The 22,502-nt window shown below is 43.7% G+C and overlaps 1 protein-coding gene across 1 annotated transcript; it reads left to right on the top strand.

The window, feature by feature from the left end:
- The first annotated feature begins 1,725 nt into the window (after positions 1-1,725).
- On the top strand, positions 1,726-22,170 carry LOC138295394 (C-X-C motif chemokine 11-1-like). The gene is made up of 4 exons (XM_069233666.1): positions 1,726-1,853; positions 6,322-6,448; positions 9,531-9,617; positions 21,743-22,170. The coding sequence occupies exons 1-4, from the start codon at positions 1,799-1,801 to the stop codon at positions 21,789-21,791; spliced, it is 318 nt and encodes a 105-aa protein (XP_069089767.1). The 5' UTR covers positions 1,726-1,798; the 3' UTR covers positions 21,792-22,170.
- The last annotated feature ends 332 nt before the right edge of the window (positions 22,171-22,502 follow it).

Below are 22,502 nucleotides of genomic sequence, written 5' to 3'. Positions count from 1 at the left end.
CCCTTGGTAGTTTGGCTCAAGCAATTAGGCTTATCTCAGAGGCCATGTGTAAAGTATTTGTGCACACACACACAGTAACACAGTGAAAACCGCACAAAAGTACTCCATAGCAGTTTAGAAAAATAAACAATATTTATCTGAGTAAAGCAAGACCAAAATAACAATCATCCAATATTCACAAGGAAAGATACAAATTTTGAAACATTAACTGTAGTGTAGAGTTTAGAAGCACAATCGCTCCAACTGGGGCTATTGATGCATCTTGAAGGAGTTACTTCCAATGGCATTTTCAAACCTACAATTCAAAAGCAAACTTCACCAAAATATGTATTTTTAAATTGTGAGTTTAGGGACCCCAAACTCCACATCTCCATCTGCTCCCAATGGGAACCTACACTTAAAAGGTATTTCAAGGCAGTCCTCATGTTATCCTATGGGAGAGACAAGTCTTGCAATAGTGAAAACAGAATTTAGCAGCATTTCACTATCAGGACATGTAACGCACACCAGTACATGCCCTACCTTTTAAATACAGTGCACCTTGCCCATGGAGCTGCCTTTGGTCTACTTTAGGGGTGACTAGGAAAAGGGATGGTTTGTGCCTGGCAAGTGGGTGCAATTGCCAAGTTGAAATGGCAGTTTAAAACTGCCCACACAGACACTGCAGCGGCAGGTCTGAGACATGTTTACAGGGCTACTCATGTGGGAGGTACGATCGGTGATGCAGGCCCACTAGTATCACCTGATTTGCAGGCCCTGAGCACACATGGTGCACTATACTACGGACTTACTAGTAAAGCCAATATGTCAGTCATGATTAAACTAATCACCATTACAATTTAGGCAGAGAACACTTGCACTGTAGCACTGGACTGCAGTGGTAAAGTATCCAGAGTCCCAAAGCCAGCAGGAACGAAACTCAGCACAGGATCAAAAAAAGGCAGGGGAAACCAGTGCAGGAGCTGACTGGTCTCGCAGTAGTATACACTGTGGTCTGTCTTGCAGAAAGATAAACAAAATTGAAGCAGGCAAACCGTAAAGACTATGTATGTATTCTTGCACAAGTATGGCACGCTTTATGTATGTACTACCAAATCCTAGAATAGCTGAACAGCTGTGACAACAAAGCAACCAGAGTGTCGGGGTGAAGCTGGCAGGAATACCATCTACATTCCCCACTGGCAGAATCAACAGCTTTTTTAAATATATTTTGATTGATTTTATTTAAGTTCAGCACGGAGCCATTTTCAAATGTTATTATAATCATCAACTTTTTTGATCACAAATAGCATAGATTCATTATAATAATCTATACTTTAATTTTATAATATCAAACTCGAGTCACTCTATTTGTTCTCCACATTTTGTACCAAACTTGGAATGCTACTTAGGGAGGAAATTGAGGGACGCAGGGGGGGATGGTTGTAAAAAGTCTGTCCTGAAAACTAAAGTTGGATTGCTTCTTACAATATATGACCAAATGTTACAAATGAGCCAGGAAATGGCTACGGATGAAAGCCTTGCGGTAACTTTGAAACCGAAAGTATTGTCTATCATCCCTCTTCGAGGAAATCACAAAATTCTGTGAAATAAGAACAAGTGGTCTACAGTTATTGGGGGTTTCCCTGCAAAAAAATGTTGCAATCCAAACATTTTCCATCCAATCGGGACGCAGGAAGTGTAAAGGATTTGTACGATAAATATAATCGCAAGAAGGCTTTTGCTCTCACTGTTCTAGCCAGTGTTCAGAAACCCGGAAGAGCGGTCAGTGCGAGGACTCTTCGGTACACCTGTTGGCATGAAGGGGGCGCTCCTGCTCTGTGCCCTGCTGCTCCTGGCAGCAGAAACTGAAGGTAAAGGGGACGCGACGCGGGGAGATAGCGAGCTCTGTCAGGCGCATTATTACTTATGGTGAAACTGGGCCCTATCTGCTTATTGCATATGCATTTACTTTGATTACAACTGTGGCGCTTTTAAGTCATTTTACTGAAAGAGCACGTTTTACAGCATAGTCTTCTTTTGTGTCGGAAAACATTAAACTAGTAGGAAATAGAACTATTTTGAGAACCTATACTATGTGTATTGTCACCAGTAACTCGGCCAGTGTGTCGCCTCCTGGCAATCAATTTTGCTTCCAAGTTAAAAGCCATTTATTGCACATGAAGTGAAGGCGTTATTTTTATAAGAGGGATGCTGAGACGCTGTTTTGATTCTACCGACACTTGTAAACGTTATGCAATAAATCTGACCCACAAATATCTGCTACTAATCCTCATGCATGTTAATATGCGCACGGAGTTGGAAAGCCATATTTGTAATGGCCAAACTAAAACCACAAATCCCAGGATGCAAAGTCCTGTTGCCTCAAAAGTGCAAACAAGATCTAAGCATAAGATATGACATGACATGAGGTCATTTAACAATAATGAAGTATTCTGAAAAACAAATTGACTTGGCATAAAGGGCTCACTGACAATGAACACCGGAGACCCATTCTATGGATTAACTATCCCATGAGAACAAATGGAGACAACACATGGGCAGACTCAAGTAAACAGTCCGTAGCATTCGTCGTCTTCTTCGTATTATTAATATTAGTAGGAGAAACCGTAAAGTAAACGCGCTGATTTCAAATCGATTACATACCGGGATTTGGCATGAGATAATGTGAATACAGTGTCCTTATAAGTAATAATAATAGCATAACAGTTATGATTATTAGTATGAGTAGTAGAATTATAGCAAAGTGCCTCTGCACATTATTATGCTTTTGGGAGGCAGTGGGCCGAAGACCCTTCTAGAACCGTTACCCGGCGTCATATTGAGTGGGACCTCCCTCCAAAGGCCATCCATTTCCTTTCTTATGATTGGTGCGTTCTGGTGTCAAAGGTTACCATAAGAGCCACATTACAGCAGCTGTCATCTGCAATAAGCTAGCACAGGTGTGCCGGAAAGCCACAAAGCCCTTGCGCTGGTCTGCCAAACTCCCGGGTGCGAACAGTTTCCTCAGCTGGATACAGCACAAGCAGGCGGAGTCGGGCCGTTTTCCTAACTTCGGCACGGACCGGGCAGGTCGTGCATTGATACGGCTGCCAGTCCCCCAGGTGCACATCCGCTGTCATGCGGGCTGGAGGAGGCGGCCAACGGTTCGGCAGAGCCCGCTGGTGCCACTGCTGCCAGGCAGGGCCAGCCCAGCATCAGCCCAGGTATAGGACACTAGCGGAGAGGGTTAACCTGCACCCTTACCCCTTCCCGGAGCCGGACATTGGCTTGCAAGCTCTCAAGAAGGATAGGCTGAGGGAGGTAGGAGACTCTGCTGGAACACATTTCGACACTTGTGTTACGCTATGGAGTGCACAGTAATTAACCCCTCCCATTAAGTCCTAGGCTAAACAGTGGCGGTCTTCCTTACTCCTGACCATGGCTGACAGAATGATCCCAGACACAAAATCTCAATGAAGGATGCACAGGACTCGACTGTTATAAAGGTTAAGAAATCCCCAAACTGGATGTGTACAAGGTTATCGAAAGGCAGCTTGGAGTTCTCTGATTAAAAAATGCTGTGGCCTCAGGCTTCGTACTTCTCTATGGTCTCTGAAGCTCTCCATTGCTTTTCGTACGCTTAGAATTCATAGCTGGCGGTGCTTTATCCAATATATTATGGTATCAGGGATTTAATGGATTTATACTACATTATGGTGCTTTAGGTTTCTACCGCACATTTCACCCGTTGGGGTGCCGTTGCTGTGCTACTTCTTTCTATGGGTGTGAGACTTTCCTGCAGATCAAAGTCTTTTTTAGTGGGTGCTCTCTCTTTTCTCTGAGTGTCAGTGTCCGTAATGCTTGGTGCCAGACTCTATGGGCCTGATGTACAAAGAGTTTTTGCGTCCGCAAACCCTCTGATTCGGTGAGTGAGCGGGTCTGCAAATGCTAAAACCCTTTTTGAAATGGAACTAAGCCAATTTAACAATTCAGAAAGGTTTTCTGAATCATTAAAGGGCTCAGGAAACCAATAAATAATGGTTATTTGAAGTGGCCGTTATTTGCATCCCTTCCAAATACCCATTCCTTATGGTTTTATTCATGTTTCGCAACCGAAAGATGAATATTTTACCACCACTTTGAAGGAGGTGGTAACCCATTTGCAAATGTGAAAGGTTCCCAAGGAGATCCTATCAAATTTTTGAGTGTGGATAAAAACGGTTGTAGGAGCATACAGTAGTACTTGGGACCACTGACCGGTCCTAAAATGTTTGTAAAAGTTTTCATTTCCTTTATCAAATGCATCCCATTTTCCATTGAGAAATCAGGTTGTATTTAAAAAAAAAAAAAAAGATTGCTTTATTTAAAAGCAATCACATACACGGTGGTTTGTTGATCCCAGCAGGCCACCATGTCAGTGATTGTAGCCAATTGTGCTGGGTTGCAATTTGCGACCTACCTCATTAATATTTGTAAGGTAGGTTGAATTGTGACCCACTACGATTCTGCATTTTGTGAACCAACCTATCAAAACATAGGTTGGCTTTAAAAATCAAAATGCATTCTGTAAACGTTTGTGCAGCAAGGTGCGGCCACTTTTACCAAATACATTTTTAGAACATGGAGCCCTATGTTTCTGAGATCCAGTGTCTTCGTCTCCCAGTGTACGGGTCTCTGACACGTGACACTACTCCCCCCTGTGTCGTAGTTTATCCATGTTCCAATATTTCTCAATGGTGGGGATTATCTCTCTGAAGAGTCTTCCTGTTCTGCTCCCTGTGTTTCCCTTTCCCATTTTCCTTGTCAGTCTCTGTGGTGTCCCGTGTGTGTCCCTACCTCAGTATCTCCCCTTCCTAGTGCTGGCTTGTGCGAGTATTCTTGCCTTGCAGTGATTGTGCGTCAACGTGTCAGTGTCTTGTAATGTCCCAGTGTTGCTCTACCTGCCTTCACCGGCCCTGGTGTCTCCGTGTCCAAGTGCAGTGGGGCAGCGAGAGTGCTCCAGGCCCCACTGCAAACACAGAAAATAGGCTCCTCTACCACCAAGCAGGGCAGTACAAGATGCCCACAATTGGGAGCAGTGCCTCGGACCCAAGTGCACTGCACATCCTGAATTCACGACAGCCCTATCCTTGTTCTGATGTCTCTCTACCTCGGAGTCTGCAGGTTCTTCGTCTCTCAGTCCCAGGCTTAGTGGCCCTCGGTCCCTCTGTCTCCTAATTCAAACGCCCCTCTCGTCAGCGTGTCCTTGTCCCATAGCTCCTTCTCCCAGTGTCCATGCCTCACTGTTCCTGTGTTTGTGTCTTCCTGTCCCAGTGCCTTGTCTCCGGAGCACAGTGTCTGTGACTTCCTGTTTGTGTCCGTGTTTCCCAGTCAGAGTTTTGTTAAAATATATTTTCCTCTACTTTCTGACAAACTGTACTAGTAAATGTATCTTCTGCCTCCTTTTCCTTGTGATTATGATCCTTCTGTATAATACCAGCCAGTTAGATCCAGTGCTTTAACTGGGCCGGCACTGTCCGGTCCGCAGCACCAACACTTCTTTCATTTGAAAGGGAGAGTAGCTGCACTTCTCAGCTCTCCTGCAACACATTTGATGGGAGAGTACCTGCAGTTTTCAGAAGCCAACAGGTAATCTGATGAGTGAGTACCTGCACTTCTACTTCTCCATTGTAAGCACTGGTTAGATCTGCAGTTTCTCTGAACATTTGCTGCTTATTGTTCTGTGCTGCTTTTGGCTTGAAATTAGCACATTAAGGAGCAAATCGTTTGCTTTGATTTGACTTTCCTCAACCACGAAGACTTTGCACATTATTGGGTCATTTGGCTACTCTGCCAACATATGTGGCTTCTCTGCCACTTAATTTGTTAGCGGAAAGTGAAGAACCGGTTACCATTGCTCAATTTGCTCTTCAGAAACCTGATACTCACTTGTTTGGGAATAGTGTGCGTTTTGTGGCAGCACAAATTGTGCATTGTTGCTCGCTTGGAAACATTTTTTTCATAAAACTAAGCAAAATCACCCCCACGTTGTCATCCTAGGAAAATCACTTAATATGCTTGTGTCTGACCTTCCCAAGTGCCCATCAGGACCAATCAGAAGAGCCGAAATTGTCTTTAGCATATATTCTGTGTTGTAAACTGTATTGTAAATGTCTTGTGATTTGGTCATCTGTGGAAACGTAGCAATTGTCTACAGGAGACTGCATTCCTAATGTTCTACGATATTATCATAGAGACAGCCAAGCTCCCTGACGACCAGTTTCTGTCCCTAGCTCTATGCTCTGGCACTTTAGATGGACATACAGATGCTGTCTACTAAACCATGTTTTATTCCCTCAGGATCATCGATCAACGGCAAAGGGCGCTGTCTGTGCCCTGGACCTGGCTCCAATTTTGTGCGTCGGAGTTTAGTAAAGTCCGTCCACTTCTATTCAGAGGGCCCAGGATGTGAAAAAAATGAGGTCATGTAAGTACACTTTTAAAGAATTGTAAGGAACTACAGATATTCGTAAATAATTTGTAATCTGTACTTTTAGGCATTTAGAAATCAACTTTATGTATTTATTTAAGGTCCAAGGGGAGTATATATATATATATATATATATATATATATATATATATATATATATATATATATCCCATGGGTGTTCTCTCAGTCCCCTGGCAAAAGTAAAATCCGGCAGAATATGAAATGTTAGGTGCAAAGCGTGGAACTTTCTAATTTAATTTTAACACCTCGCGAAACTTGGCAAGCATTTTTTTTAAGTGCCATAATTTGTAATTTACACAGTTGGGCTTTATAGGGAAACACTTAGGTTGTGATACTTGTACAGTCAACGGCCTGTTCAGTTTGGTACCAGAATTCTGAGATACAAGCCCTGCTTGGGGCAAAAGCACATGTTGCCATGTCATGAAGATGTGCTCAGCTAACACCTGTCAAATCGAGAGAGAAAATACAGCAAAAAGCTAGTTTGGGCACCTCAGAATTGAGGAAATCGTGTGCAGCTTATTTGTTATCAAGCATTCTGAGGTCCTAAAACTCCCGAAACCCACGCAAATGGTATTTATCGAGGGCACACTTTGTAGCCAGCATGGCCCCAGACTGTAATGTGGGTTTGCTCTGTTATCCTATAGGTCTGCGCATGAGCTGCAGACAATGCCTCAGAAACAGGGAGCAGTGACTGTCGCTGTACATTTCTGAGCTATGTTTCCTACTGCTATATTTATACACACTCATTGCTCTTTACCGATCTGCACTCTAGATCCAAGCTGTATTTAGAGGTAGGCAAAGTCTTACTGTCTACCATTGAATAAAGCCAAAGCCACTGGAATTATGTGATTCTGCAGCCCCAGTTTTTTCAGCCTAATTTTGGATTAGCCACAGTTGCCACACAATCTATCTTTTGCTGATTTTAGCAAAAAAAACAAAAAAACTTTCTAGCTGAAATGGATTCAAAAGTTAATAAAAACGTGGCAACATGCTTTTGCATGCAGCATAGGTTAACTGGTCATCCAATTGGTGCTTATTTCTGTATTTGGATGTTAAACTGGTACTAACGATGTGCATTATTTGCGTAGAGTATCCCCATGTAAAATAATAATAAAATGACGTAATTCTAGAAAAAATGTGCCCCATTATGCCACATAATTTGCCTTTCCTTGCATAATTTAGACAACCTTGATATATAATTTGATGACCCCCCCCCCCCCCACTCATAGTTCCAGCAGCCCTGAATATAGTATGGTGGGCCCCATCAAGATGCTACTTAAAGGGCGCCAAGAAGCACAAGGAAGTCGTGCTGATGTTCTTGCAACAACTAGCACAGTTGGTAGCTCTGTGAGTCAATACCTGCACAGCGGAATGGAACTGGTGAGTTCAGGAGCTAGTGTGGTGGGGGCGCTACCCCCCTTAATAAATTCATTCTCCAATGAATAGTTGTGTACAAGTGCCTTCAGTTGGGCATTGTGCACAGCCTGTCGGATTTCACCTGGGATTTTTTACATACAAAGACAAAAGAACACACACAGACACACACACTCTTGTGTCTCCGTTTTGAAGATCTTAAAACATATTGGTTATTTTACAAATAATGAGTTTTACGTACTCCTAACAACCCCCACTCCACTTCCTTTCCACTGCCCCTTAATTCCCCCTCTTGCCGTGCTAATGTATTTTAACGTGATAAGTTTGCATGATTGTTGTAAAATCTGAAGCTCACCCCAGGGCTTTCTTTGTGAAATAATAAGTGCTGGTGCCCAAAGCGCTGCTCAGACAACAGAGACTGGCGCTATAAAATGTCAGAGTGCAAATAGCGAGGGTGCGCAGACCAGAATCCACATCAGGCCTCATTAAATCACTGCCAGGCAGTCCCTTGCCTGTTAATTCACTCTTACACGAGTTTGCTGTCTCCCTTGGTGACAGCTTTTTCTGTATTTAATTTCCTGCTTGTTTCGTTTTGTTTGTTTTACCTCTTTTGGCCTCAGGAAATGTCTGACGTGGAGACATTTCCAGGGGCCAAACTCGGGGTAACCCCAAAAATAAGTACCGTACCCCCCATCGGAAGACACCGGCTCAAATTTAGCACTATTACCCCTGACCCCCTCCCCCACAACCCAGACGAATCTTACCGCCCAAGCTACGCCCCGAGTGCCTTAGACCATAGACTGATAGGTAGCTTAGCGAGTGCTGGTTAAAAATGGGTGTACAGCTCCCCTCTGTGTGTGCAAAGCATCAAGATGCAGCCCCTGATGAGGCAATGGATGTTGTTCCTGCGCAGGATAAAATCCAAGAACAAGACCACAACAAATGTGCTGACAAGGCCACGATTAGGGAAAGTAGGTAACCGGGGTCTGGATACCATCTGTTATGCATCTTCCAGTGTCTCTAAAATCGCATCTGAAGATGCCCAGCCCGTTAATACATTTCAGTATTAATAGACCATCAACAAAGATTCATGCTTCAATCCACATAAACACTACCTCTCAAAATAGTTTATTCTTAAACCGGTTCCTTTGCCATGGCGATGTAAAATGGCTGAACGCACCCAAGCACCTTTATGCAGAGATAGCCCACTGCCTCCACCATGGTCTAAACAGGGGGGCTGTGCACACAAACTTAAAACTGCAACACACAGCCCAAGCACTAAGACGTGTCACATATAGCCTCTGTGAAATACACCTTTTTCTGGGTAAGAACATACCATACATGGTCTGGAACCTGTACAGCCATCATCATCATATAACCGTGTCTCCCAACGGTAGAGAGGCCAAGGTATGCGTACCGTGAGTTACATTTCCCTGCAAACTGGGTTAGCAGACTAACAAAAAAGTTTAACTCAAAAAAATGTGTACCATCCCTCCCTGGATGAGCTCATGCAAAGTTTTTACCATTCACTGCTTCTTAGGATCCACCACACCCTAGTCTTTAGAACAAAAACACCAGCACAAATAAGGCCCAGTCCTGCTCTGCACTGACCGCCTCTAATGAAGCTAGCACTGTGGGGCTGGTGTAGGCCACTGCAAGCAATGCTCTCGTTCTTCTCTTTCAGCGCTGTCATCAAAAAGGGTGGAGAGAAAATATGTCTGGACTGCAACTCGAACAAGGTGAAGAAGCTGGTACTGAGTATGAAGAAAAGGTGGGTCTGGGTCAGTCTCTGGAGGCATTGTCCCACAAAATGGCGGCGTTCTCAGAGTAATGCTAGTGTGTTCGACTTTTATTGACTGGTCTTTAATATTGAATAACCGCACAAAAAGGCTGTACTTTTTGGCCGTGCAAATGTATAAATGTGGAACACTTGAGGCCTCTATGTACATAAATATCTGTCAGTGGGTCTACCAGCCATCCTGATTCACAGTGCTTTCCGTGACCTCTGCTTGTAGAAGGATGTGGTTAAATGTGTTACTATGGGTGTGAGTGGCTAAATGTGTTTCTACGGGAGAATGTGTGGCTAAATGTGCTACTACGGGAGGATGTTTTTCTATATGTGTTACTATGGTGGTGTGTGGCTAAATGTGTTACTACAGGATGGTGTGTGGCTAAATGTGCTACTACAGGAGGGTGTGTGTCTAAATGTGCTATTATGGGAGGGTGTGTGGCTAAATGTGTTACTACGGGTGTGTGTGACTAAATGTGTTACTACTGGAAGGAGTGTGGCTATATGTGTTATTATGGGTGTGTGTGGCTAAATGTGTTACTACGGGATGGTGTGTGGCTAAATGTATTAGTACAGCAGACTGTGTGTCTAAATGTGTTACTATGGGTGTGTGTGTGTCTAAATGTCTTACTACAGGAGGATGTGTGGATAAATGTGCTACTACAGGAGGGTGTGTGGCAAAATGTGTTACTACGGGAGGGTGTGTGGCTGTATGTGTTTCTATGGGTGTGTGTGGCTAAATGTGTTACTACGGGATGGTGTGTGGCTAAATGTGCTAATACAGGAGGGTGTGTGTCTAAATGTGTTACTATGGGTGTGTGTGTCTAAATGTGTTACTATGGGTGTATGACTAAATGTGTTACTATGGGAGGATGTGTGGCTAAACGTGCTACTACAGGAGGGTGTGTGGCTAAATGTGTTACTATGGTGGGTTTTCTATGGGGGCTCTTCTTCCACTAGAAGAGATGGCTGCAGTACAGCTCACCCAAATTCCAACCCAGGAATGAGAGAAGAGGGTGTATTACGCATGCACCCATTTAAACCTTTCCTTTCGATGTGCACCTTTCTCGTTTTTCTCGCTTTCTTCTCTCGTGTTCCTTTTGTACAGACTTCTCCCATCTGTTTCTTTCCTTCATTGTATCTCCACATGGAGTTACCATCTGGCCATCATTTTACTGGCATGACCGGTAGTTTAATGTATTAATGTGCCATCCGTTACAAAAGTTAGGAAAATCACTTAAAGCCGGTGATTTTTCCCTTGTCGGTACATACTGTTAATAGTTAATAAGAAGAAAACACTTTAACGTGTTCTAGAGCTGCTTTAATTTTCCTTGACTGATAATTTAATTAAACAAGGAGTGAAAGGCCACGCTAAAAATGAATACATACCATTTTATACAAAGTGTCAAGTATCATACCCAAACCGTTGCAAAATCTTAGACAAACGGTGAGTATTTTTCTCTTCGGGCAGTGGCAATCCTAGCCTTTTGATGATTTGTCCATCTTCGCTGTAAGAAACACACCCTCTTGTTACTTTGCCACCTCGTGGCTTCTGAGAGCTCCCTGTTCAGCAAATCTAATGCCATTATTCCAGTTCTCTTATTCTGTTCCCCTGTTTAACTGGATTCTGGTCACTTGGCATTGTCTTACCCAGTGCCAGGCAAAAAGATACCTGGGGTGTGCAGTGGTTCTCCATAGCATTGCCACCGCTAGCCCTTGGTGGATGTGAGGCTCCTTAAAAACGTACAATACCAATACCATGCCTGCAACACAATACATGACACTGACACTCTGGATAAAATATGTCCAAGTTTATTGATTACACAGATTTCCATAATGTCCTCCTATGCACTGCAATGACTTGAGGAATCTGATAGTGCATTAAGGTGAGGGGTGAACATGGCCTTGATGCTTCCACGCTCTGGTCCTCACTCCAAACTTTAATTGTTTGCCCCTGTTTGCAATTTGAGCAATAGGTGCTGAACTGCTTTACTGTTTTCAATCTACCTCAAGTAACGTTTGTATGGTCTATATTTGATGTGAGGTGAGTTAACAGTTATGTGAAATCTCATTAAAATGTTCAGCTATAGCCAGTGTTTGAGGCTAGAGGCTGCCCTAAGAAACATGGAAAGATTTGGAGTAAATGGTGGCACCGCTGTGGACTGGGCAGATGATGTTGCACGTGCGGAGGATTTCTTCCCTGATGTATCTATCGTGGACTTGCTGCATTATTTGTACTGATACGCTTATAATTTCCTCTATTGATGCCCAGTGGTGGTGGGTAATGGTGTGGACTGTTTTGTTGTTTGGAAACAATAATTCTGTCTATACAAATGGTTCAGCTATACTATAGAATGTACCCATTCTTGCAGCACCTAAACATGACAGCCATACTCTGGTGCTGCAGTGATTCTGGTTTACACAGTATGTGGCACAGCCCGGGGTGCAGCTGCAATTGGATTCTGTTGGGTCTTCTGAGCTGGCTGCAGTGCAAGACACAAGTAAGATTTGTGCTGACTTGTGTCCTGCATGTATGATCCGCGTACTCTATCTACACAGGGACATAGCGACTCATCACAATTCAGGGCTTTAAATGAGCCGGGTCCTGCTGGTGGGGAGCAGCGGCAGGTCTAGAAAGAAGGTGCTGAGACGGGCCCTACCGGGTTCTCCGTTTTTGCCCTCACGCTCAAGGTTAAAAAAAAAAATCTTAAATCTGCAGCAGTACCACTCTTCTCTGCCTTTGATGTAATCTCAAAGAGATCCGTTATAGTTCTTTCACAGTCTCATCATTTCAGAACTGACACATTTTCAATATTTTATACAACAAAGCCATTGTTGTTGCTTATTTACCTTATGCAACTAATGACCATTGACAAAACCAATGGTCCTGGCTTGTTTCAGGTGTAATGTTACTTGCTGTATTATATATCTGAGAGCGATGACAGAAAGAAGCAGCAAAATACCAGTGAGGTGGTGCACTATGCTAAGCACAGATTTTTAGCTTACATGTTTTTAAGCCACGCACTTAATTACATCGTCACACCCCCTTCGAGAGACCCTCCAGTTTTTTCATCCCACTAAAAGCCCTAATCACAGTGCCTATCTCGTCTGAGACTGGTAAAAAAGTGAAATCCTGCTTAAAATACTTTTATTTTATTTTGTAAATTACTTATGCTTGGTGGGAAATGAACCTGTGTCTTCATTTTTGGTTTCATTTCACTGTAGCAATCTGGCAGAGACGGGTGCCGTCTAGCCCTTTAGACAAGTTTGTGAAGCTTTCTTAAGAAGGTTTCGAACTTGCCAAATGGATTAGAACATATAACTTTCATGCCTTTAGGACTGATTGTCAGATCAAAGATGCTTTCATCTACACATGGGTATTTGATCTCTGTTGTAGTCACTTAATGATGTAAAGAATAAACGGCCCTCATGAATATGTACTGAGGTCTCATCTGTACGGTTTGCAGTTGCGTATAAGTGGGTAATGCAAGGGAGAGATGTGGCCTAGTGTTTAAGCTGCTGACTGTGGGACCTGGGGACTATGTCTACTCCTGACTCCGGCACTTGATAGACTCCTCCGATTCTTGGCAAAGCACTCAGGGCCTGATTCTGACCCTGGCGGTCTATGACCGCCAGGGTAGAGGCCGGGGGTAGCACCGCCAACAGGCTGGCGGTGCTACATAGGCAATTCCGACCGCGGCGGGAAAGCCGCGGTCAGAAAAGGGCAACCGGCGGTTTCCCGCCGGTTTACCCCTGCCCAAAAGAATCCTCCATGGCGGCGGATTCCGACCCCCTTCCCGCCAGCCTGGTTCTGGCGGTTTTAACCGCCAGAACCTGGCTGGCGGGAACGGGTGTCTTGGGGCCCCTGCAGTGCCCATGCCAATGGCATGGGCACTGCAGGGGCCCCCTAACAGGGCCCCACAAAGATTTTTAGTGTCTGCCTAGCAGACACTGAAAATCACGATGGGTGCAACTGCACCAGTCGCACCCCAGCAAATCCGCCGGCTCCATTCGGAGCCGGCTTCATCTTTGCTGGGGCTTTCCCGCTGGGCCGGCGGGCGATCTTTTGAAGATCACCCGCCGGCCCAGCGGGAAAGTTAAAATGGTCCCTGCGGTCATTTGACCGCGGGGCGGTGTTTGGGCGGATTCCGCCCGGCGGGCGGCGCCCGCCGGGGACGGAATGACCCCCCCAGTCTCTTGTGCCTTAAACTGCAGATGTGCGTGAAACGTAATACAGTTTTGGAAATACAATTTTAATTGTATTTATATAGCACTTACTACCCCTGACGAGACGTTGAAGTGATTTTTGGCGAGTAGCACATTAGTGCGGAAGCCAAAGGCTTTAGTGGTGGGTTAGTATAGGAAATATGAGTACAGTATTAGTATTAGTATAGGGAGGTATGAGTTAATTGGAACGGAGGACACGTGAGTCTGTTGGTTGGTTTGAATAGAATAATGGAGGGATAGAGGAGGGGAGAATCCAGAAGTTCTAACTGGGAGATCATAGTAATTAGATGAGGTCTGGGATGAGCAAAGTAGTGATGGAGGAGGGAAAAGTATATATAAAGGGATTAGGGAGATCAGAGTAGTGACATGGGGTTTGGGATGAGCCAAAGGAGAGATAAGTGAGGGTGAATTTAGAAGGGTTGTTTGGGAGATCATAGTTTTAAACTGAGGTTTGGATGAGCCATGAGGAAAGAGTCTGGGAAGAGTTATTTTGGAGATCACAGAAGGAAAATGGGTTTGGGATGAGTCAGAGAGTGGAGATAGAGGTTAGACTGATAGAAGTATAGTGATGGTCAGACAAATGTAAGCTTTTGAGAGTATTTTTTTTCTCGTACAGTAGGATTAGAGTAGTAAATATATGGATACATGGTGACATAATTAAGGGAATAAATGTGTAAGGAATATAATATATTGAGATTTAAAGTTGTATCATATAAACACAGGCTTTCAAGGTTTACAGTACTTGAAGTTAATTTATTTGTGCACTTACTATGTTATCTTTCCTTAATATTTCAATAGCAAAATGCTTGTAGATGAATAGTTATGACAATAGTTACCTACTGTGATAGTTAAAATAAAACAAGGCTTATAAGCATCTAATCAAGCAACTTATATAGAAACTATGCAATGACCTATGAACATGTCAAGTGTTGAATAATACACACACACACACACACATATATATATTCAGGAACCACAAATCAGCAATAATTAACAAGAAACTTGACCAGCCTGTAGCCAACCATTTTAACCTTGTGGACAATTTAATATCCGATTTGAAGATTTTCCCTGTGGAACATGATTTAAAGGAAGAACTACTGGACATCAGAGAAAATTTCTGGATGTACCGTTTAAAATCACTGCATCCAGATGGACTGAACATCACTGACAATACCACTTGATTTCTGCATATCTGAAGAGTTCTCAGGACTGCATTGATTCCACATTCCAATTGGAATCTTCACTCATGATGCTTTTTGAAAATCCACCAGTGTCAGCTGTGCAGCCACTGAGCAAACCATCTTGTACTACCTGAAGAAGGCGGAAGCTGAAACGTTGTAGTAGAAATATATTTTTGTTCTTTAGTGAGATCATCTGTTTGAGTCACTTCTTTCTTATATATATATATATATATACAAACATATACATATACACATACAAATGCATATTATATACATTTAGCTGAAGTAAAATATACATTTGTTAGACAGGCTTAAAGAGTATTTATATATGTTAGGATAAAATAGGTATTATAGGTATTTGTACAAAGAAATACACATATCTCGATACATACACACAATCAAATTATAACATATTTACATACACGGGATATGCAGCCCATTTCTGTTTGAGAATGGTGGTTAGGTAGGAAAGAGCCAACTCTTGAGTTGGCTTCTGAAGATAAGATAGTTATCTGTGGATCTTATATTTGAGGGTCATGATTTCCATAGTTTGGCCGCTTGAACAGAGAAAGATGTACCATCTCTTGTCTTTTTTGTATAGTGGTGTTTTGAGGTGGAGTCACAATCTTGAGCAGAGGTTTCTTTGTTGAATGTATTTGGTGATTTTATTCAAGAAGAAAAACAGTCCTGTTCCATGTTCTGCTTTGTGGGTGATACAAAGCAGCTTGAAGGTGGATCTTCTTGCAACAGGTAACCAATGTAGGGTCCTCAAGGCAGGGAAGATGTGGGCTAGTGGCTTACTATGTAGTAGTAGTCTGGCAGCCGAGTTCTGAATGCGTTGTTGTTTTTTCATAATAGACAAAGATGATCCATGGTAAAGGCTATTGGTGTAAACCAGTTTAGATAGTACAAAGGAGATAGTAGACTGCACCTTATGTGGAAATCCGAGGTGGGAGAAGATGCGGCCCAGAGTTTTCATGGTGATGAAGCTTGATCTTGCTAATTTGTCCACTTGAGCATTCATTGTTAGCTTGGAGTCAATGGTAATTCCAAGGTTTCTTACTTCCTTAGGTAGGTTAGGAAGTGGCCCCAGATCGTTACGCCAGATGCAGAGTGTGCCATAATTTTTGCAGTCGCCACATCTGAGTATTTCCGTTTTTCAAGCATTCAGTTTGAGATGGCTCCGTGTCATCCACTGATCAATGGCTCTGAGGCAACTGAAGATTTGTGAGTTTGTAATGTCTTTGGGACATTCCAGTTTAAGGAGTATGTCTGTGTCATTACATAGTTGTAGCATGTGAGTTGAAATTAATTGATCATTGTCGGTAATGACATCATGTAGATGTTGAAAATCATAGGTGGGATGAAAAAGCCTTGAGGGACCCTTGCTTTTGTGAAGTAGGATTTGGACGAGAAAGGGGTATTATGGATGACATTAGTTCTGCTTTGAAGGTAGGATGTGATTCAATCGAGAGCAGTCCCCTCTATGCCAACTTTGTAGAGTCATTATATTCCTGTGTCATGGTCAACTGTGTCAAAGGCACCTGAGCGGTCCAGGAGAAGTAGTGCAGCAACTCCATTTCAGTCTATTATGTTTTTAAGATCATCCCAAATGGCAAGGAAGACAGATTCAGTGCCTCTTCCTGGGCGGAATCCAGGCTAGTATTCTGGAAGTATGAAGTTATCTTCAAGGAATTGTGACATGGGTGAATGCTGCTCTTTCTATCAGTTTACCCAGTAAAGGACCATTTGTAATTGGTCTGTGTTGGACTTTTGGCCATACGCATGGTCATCCCTAGTCTTTTTGCCTCCTTCCTCCTGGTTTTTCTGACCTTTCGCTGTTGGCTCTAGGACTCTGAGCACTTTATCACTGCTGACCAGTGCTAAAGTGCAGGTGCTCTCCCATCTAAAGTTGGTATGATTGGCTTATACCTAATTGGCATATTTAATTTACCTATAAGTCCCTTGTACAGTGGTATCTCTATACCCAGGGCCTGTAAATTAAATACTACTAGTGGGCCTGCAGCGCTGCTTGCGCCACCCACTGAAGTAGACTTTCAAACCTGTCTCAGGCCTGCTAGCGCAGGGCCTGTGTGCACAGTTTTCTGCCACAGGGACCTGGCATCTAAATTTACTTGCCAGGCCCAGAACTCCCCTTTTACTACATGTAAGTCACCCCTAAAGTACGCCCTGTGGGCAGGGTGCCATGTATGTAGAAAGGCAGGACATGTGCCATATTGCATGGCCTGTCCTGGTAGTGACAAACAGCCTAACTTGGTGTCTCACTGCTGTGAGTGCTGCCTTCTCATAGGATTGCATTAGAAATGCCCTGCCTTATGTGTAGGGGTATTGTCTGATTTATGAGGGCTAGCGTAGGCGTGTTTGGTATGGTTGTGATGGTGATAATAAATACTGCTTACTGGTGTGGGTGTATTTTTTATTACTATCACAGAAATGCCACTTCTAGAAAGTGCGCATTTATCTGTGCTTATGATTCTGGTGTTTTGCAGCTTGACTCCAATCCACGTCTGGGCAGAGTGACAGTTGGGGCTTTGTGCATACTTTTCAGACAGCCTGTACACAGGGAGGGTGGAGGTGTCACTGAGGTGCATCTACATACTGAATAGTCTTCCTGGGCTGAGAGAAGGGAGAGGCGGGGCACACCTACATTTGTAAAGGCTGTGCCCTGGCCTCACACAATAGGGTCGTTAACCCCCCACTGATGTTTGGAGCCTGTGCTGAAAGGAGAGAGGGGGCACTCCCAGAACCAGTTGTAACTGGCTGGAACCTCCTCTCCCTACCACTGTAAAACACTGTAAGAACTGACTATAAGTACAGGGGAATTTTCCCCACAATTTGAACACTCTTGGAACTTGAAGCTGGACACAGAACGCTGATGAAGGGACTCACCAGGAAACCGCCATGGACTGCTGCTGCTGTGCTGACCTGTGACCTGCCTGGTCACTAGGAGGAACTGCCACCATCTGCACCCCTTGTGCTGGCCTGTAGCTCGACCCACCAGCCCTGTGCTCCTTCTTGTGTAGCTGTTCCCAGGGGCAGGGTGCTGTGGCCCCTGACCCCTGCAACGATCTTCTACATCTTTGCCCAGGATGCTTGAAGAGAAAAAAGGCATTCTTGGTGTTGCTGGGGCTGCCGATGTGCCCTCGCGCTTTGAAAGCGCTTTTCTGTGATGAAAAGAAATCACCGCCGCAGCCCGGGCTTTAAATTATGCCTTCGCGCTTCCTGGAGCGCGTTTCTACTAAAGTGGATCACCGCCGCAACCCGGGCTCATAAACTGTGCCCTAGCGCCTTGAAGAGCGCTTCCCTGCTGCCAAGTTCACCGCCGCAGCCGGGTTCGTTGGTTGCCTCTGAGCGCGAGGAGCGCGCTCAGCTCTGTGCCCCCGGGGCACAGGAAGGATCACTTTGTTCGGAAATCGGAGCTGGCACGCTCCTAGCGTGCTCCCGGGGGACGCGCCCTTCTCAGGGCGCCCCCGGGGCACCAAGAGGCCCATCCCGGGCCGCAACGTCATCCGAGGGAGAGGCTGCGCCTCTCCCTCTCTAGCAGGAGTCCCGGAGGACTCGCCTGCTCTGCCAGGGCCGGGCGCAGCCTCACCGGAGGCTCGCCCTGGCCCCCTGGCTCTCTGGTTGGCCCCCTCGCGGGCCAGGAGTCACGAATTTAGGGGTCTCCCTCCAAGAAAGGGCCACGGAGGCCCCGGGAGACCCCCGACGGTAGCGGGACCCCCGGAGGGGCCCGCCTTTGTACAAGGAGGGGGTGCGAGGCGCCCCCCCTCCCCTCTTTGACCATTGGGTGACCTGGGCCCCCCACAGGAGGGCCGGTGGAGGCCCGGGGGAGCCCCAGTGATCGCGGGCCCCCGGAGGGATCCCACCGCTGCCACCAATGTTAGAAATGGGGTTTCTGGTTGGCTAGGGTATGTACCTCAGCCAGGCAGAACTTACCCACTCTAGTCAGGGCAAGGGAGTTACACGTCCAAGATAACCCCTGCTCACCCCCTTGGTAGCTTGGCACGAGCAGTTAGGCTTAACCCGGAGGCAATGCGTAAAGCGTCTGCACAACACACACATACATGTGACGCAATATTCCCACCACCAAGGAAACACAACACTAGATTATATGAAAATATCCTGTATTGTACACAACGTAATTATCAGACAAACATCACATAACAGTACTATCCTGCTACCTTAGCAGTTGTCAGAACACGTTACACATTAATTACTCTGCAAACTAGCAGTAGTCACACATAACACACAGGTTACTCAGTATTCTGCAACATAAGCAGTAGTCAGGAAACACGTTATCACATTAGCACACTTGTCATAAGAATATCATAAAACGCCCATAATAGGAACATTAGAAAATCTATGGCAAGTTAAGCAAACATATTAGCAAGTCATGCCCATAAAAGGAACATGTGCACACATATGTCAAAAAACATCAAAGACCAGGTAGGCAATATAACATAATTACAAAAAGTCTGTAGCAAGAACTTTAAATCAACGTTACATTAGGCCCCTTTCTTCTTTGTTTTAGGCACTGGAGGTGCCTTTTCATCATTTTCAGGTACTTTAAAAGGGACTAATGTAACGTTGATTTAAAGTTCTTGCTACAGACTTTTTGTAATTATGTTATATTGCCTACCTGGTCTTTGATGTTTTTTGACATATGTGTGCACATGTTCCTTTTATGGGCATGACTTGCTAATATGTTTGCTTAACTTGCCATAGATTTTCTAATGTTCCTATTATGGGCGTTTTATGATATTCTTATGACAAGTGTGCTAATGTGATAACGTGTTTCCTGACTACTGCTTATGTTGCAGAATACTGAGTAACCTGTGTGTTATGTGTGACTACTGCTAGTTTGCAGAGTAATTAATGTGTAACGTGTTCTGACAACTGCTAAGGTAGCAGGATAGTACTGTTATGTGATGTTTGTCTGATAATTACGTTGTGTACAATACAGGATATTTTCATATAATCTAGTGTTGTGTTTCCTTGGTGGTGGGAATATTGCGTCACATGTATGTGTGTGTTGTGCAGACGCTTTACGCATTGCCTCCGGGTTAAGCCTAACTGCTCGTGCCAAGCTACCAAGGGGGTGAGCAGGGGTTATCTTGGACGTGTAACTCCCTTGCCCTGACTAGAGTGGGTAAGTTCTGCCTGGCTGAGGTACATACCCTAGCCAACCAGAAACCCCATTTCTAACAGTCTGTAGTTGTTAGGATCAAGCGGCTTCAGGTTTGTTTGCTTTAATAACTGGCCTATGTATGTCTTTTTAAGATCTTCAGGAAAGGTTACCATAGTTAAAGAATTATTGATGATTCTTCCTACTGGTGTGGCAGCAGAGGTAGATAAAAGAATATTCTTGAAGATATGTGGGGGACAACGGTCGGAAGGCCTGCTTGCTTTGAACAGATCCATAAATTCACCTTGTGATATTTCTTTGAAGGAGTGAAGAGGTTGAGTTGGCTTACTTTTGGAGGGGATTTTTGTAAACAGGTTGGTGCTAGTGGTTTTCCTTTGTTTTAAATAGCAGTCCAATGTGTCTCCCTTGGTTGTGTAATGATTTACCAATTTGTCTGTGAAATCTTGATAATGGGATGAGTTCCTTCCATGCATTTAGGTTTTCGAAACTGATTGAGAATTTTATAAAATTCTTTATTTGCAGATATAGCATTTTGAATCCTGTCTGACTAGTCCCTTTCTTATCTTTTTTGATTTGTAAATTCTGTTTGCATAGCTGAAGTTTGTCATGAATGTTGTTTGATTTGAGTCAGCTTCATTGCAGCCTTCCGATTTGTTGTTTTACCTTTTTCAATTCTGTTTTTCTCCGAGGTGCTTGTTTAATTTTGTTGTGTTTTATTTTTCTTCATGGTATTAGGATTGCAAAAGCTTCCTACAGCCACCCGTAAAGTTTTTGAACAGAAGTTATTGTTTACAGATCCGTGTTGGCTGTTCATTGTGTTCATAATTTAGTTTGTTCCCGTTATCGATAGGTGGGTGTATGTAAGGTGGTCTTGGATGTGTTGATGTGTGGTGTTTTCTGTTGGAAAGTTACCAAATAGTGGTTTGACCATGTGACTGATGTGATTCTTTGAACGGTAACTAGTCCAGGATTTGCAAAAATGACATCTACCATGTGTCCAGCAATGTGTGTGGCATTGTGTATTATGTATGTTCAATGTGACTAGGCCAGTGATGATAGCTTTTGGCAATGCCAATGTGCAGTTGTGTTACAACCCCACACAAATGTACTGACCAGTATACGTCCCAACATCCCTATTAATGTGTAACACTCTGTAGCTACCCAGCTGGGTGGTGATTTATAACCATGGTTTCAAAACTGTCAAACATTTCAAAATCTGTCTTTCTTCCCGGTGCTAGTGTTTGTATTAGAGTCCTTCTGTTATTTTGGTCTTTGTCCGCAATAGAATAAACTGAGTCACGAATCTCCTGAGATGCTGCGAGATATATTTCGCCCCTCCAGTGAGTGGCAGAATGTGAGTGAAGCAGAGACTGCACTTAGGGGTTCCCGATTGATAATATTCTCGTCGTTAAAATGGCCGCAAGAAACGCACGATGATCGATCTTGGAGTCTATTTTTTTTAAATACGCACTTGTAGAAACAGAAGTGAAAGAATAAATGAGAAAAATAACACGTTTCTTTGATTTCTATAGATCATCACGAGGAGCAAATAAGAAGTCAAAAGGGAAGAAGTCGGCATAGACAGAAAGTACAAACAATATTTGAAGAAATGTTTCACGTGCCTAGAAGCTACTGTACCTGCAGTCTCCAAAGCTATTCGTCCTTGCTGGGTGATATGTGAATATGTGTTTCACAAGAAGACCAAATGACCCTCCTTGTATGTTTTTATCTAATTTATAAAAAGCGTAACTCGTATGTACATTTTACACACACACACACACACACATATAAAATTAATTCTTGATCTGTGAATGTAAATCTCCATCTTAATATTTTTGTATGTTCTGTAAATAGGAGAAATATATATCCATAAATATATATTTAACTTAATTGTGAAACAAATAGACTCATACAAAGTATTATTCTTTGTAGAAAAACCAACTCTTCGAATAAATAATCATGCGACAAACCATTGAGTTTCTCAATTATTTTAACTGTTAGTATGGCCCTCTTCTGTGCACATGATGTGTTCAGAATCGCGACACTGAGCTCAGGATTATACCACAAGCAGCGACGCGCAGTTTCAGTCATGTCTTCACCAAATAAGATTACATTTGTACATATTTCTAGTGACTATAGGTGCCAGAAAATTGAGCCAGTTTACAAGCGAAATTGCACTTATATTTTATTATTTTAGTGGGTTTTCATAGAATTTTCCAGTTTTACAGAATAGGCCATAAACAAGGGGAGAGAAGCACAAGAAAGTAATTCAACTTACATTTTCTTTAATGA

Source organism: Pleurodeles waltl, chromosome 1_2 (assembly GCF_031143425.1).
Source record: "Pleurodeles waltl isolate 20211129_DDA chromosome 1_2, aPleWal1.hap1.20221129, whole genome shotgun sequence".
NCBI lineage: Eukaryota > Metazoa > Chordata > Amphibia > Caudata > Salamandridae > Pleurodeles > Pleurodeles waltl.
Note: the sequence above shows the minus strand (reverse complement) of the source record. Positions and strands in the feature narration are given on the sequence as shown.

Bases quoted from the DNA above. Each gene is read 5' to 3' on its own strand.
- LOC138295394 (XM_069233666.1), top strand. From the start codon at position 1,799: ATGAAGGGGGCGCTCCTGCTCTGTGCCCTGCTGCTCCTGGCAGCAGAA. The intron at 1,854-6,321 runs GTAAAGGGGACG...TTATTCCCTCAG, and splicing joins CCTGGCAGCAGAAACTGAAG to GATCATCGATCAACGGCAAA. The intron at 9,618-21,742 runs GTGGGTCTGGGT...TGATTTCTATAG, and splicing joins GTACTGAGTATGAAGAAAAG to ATCATCACGAGGAGCAAATA.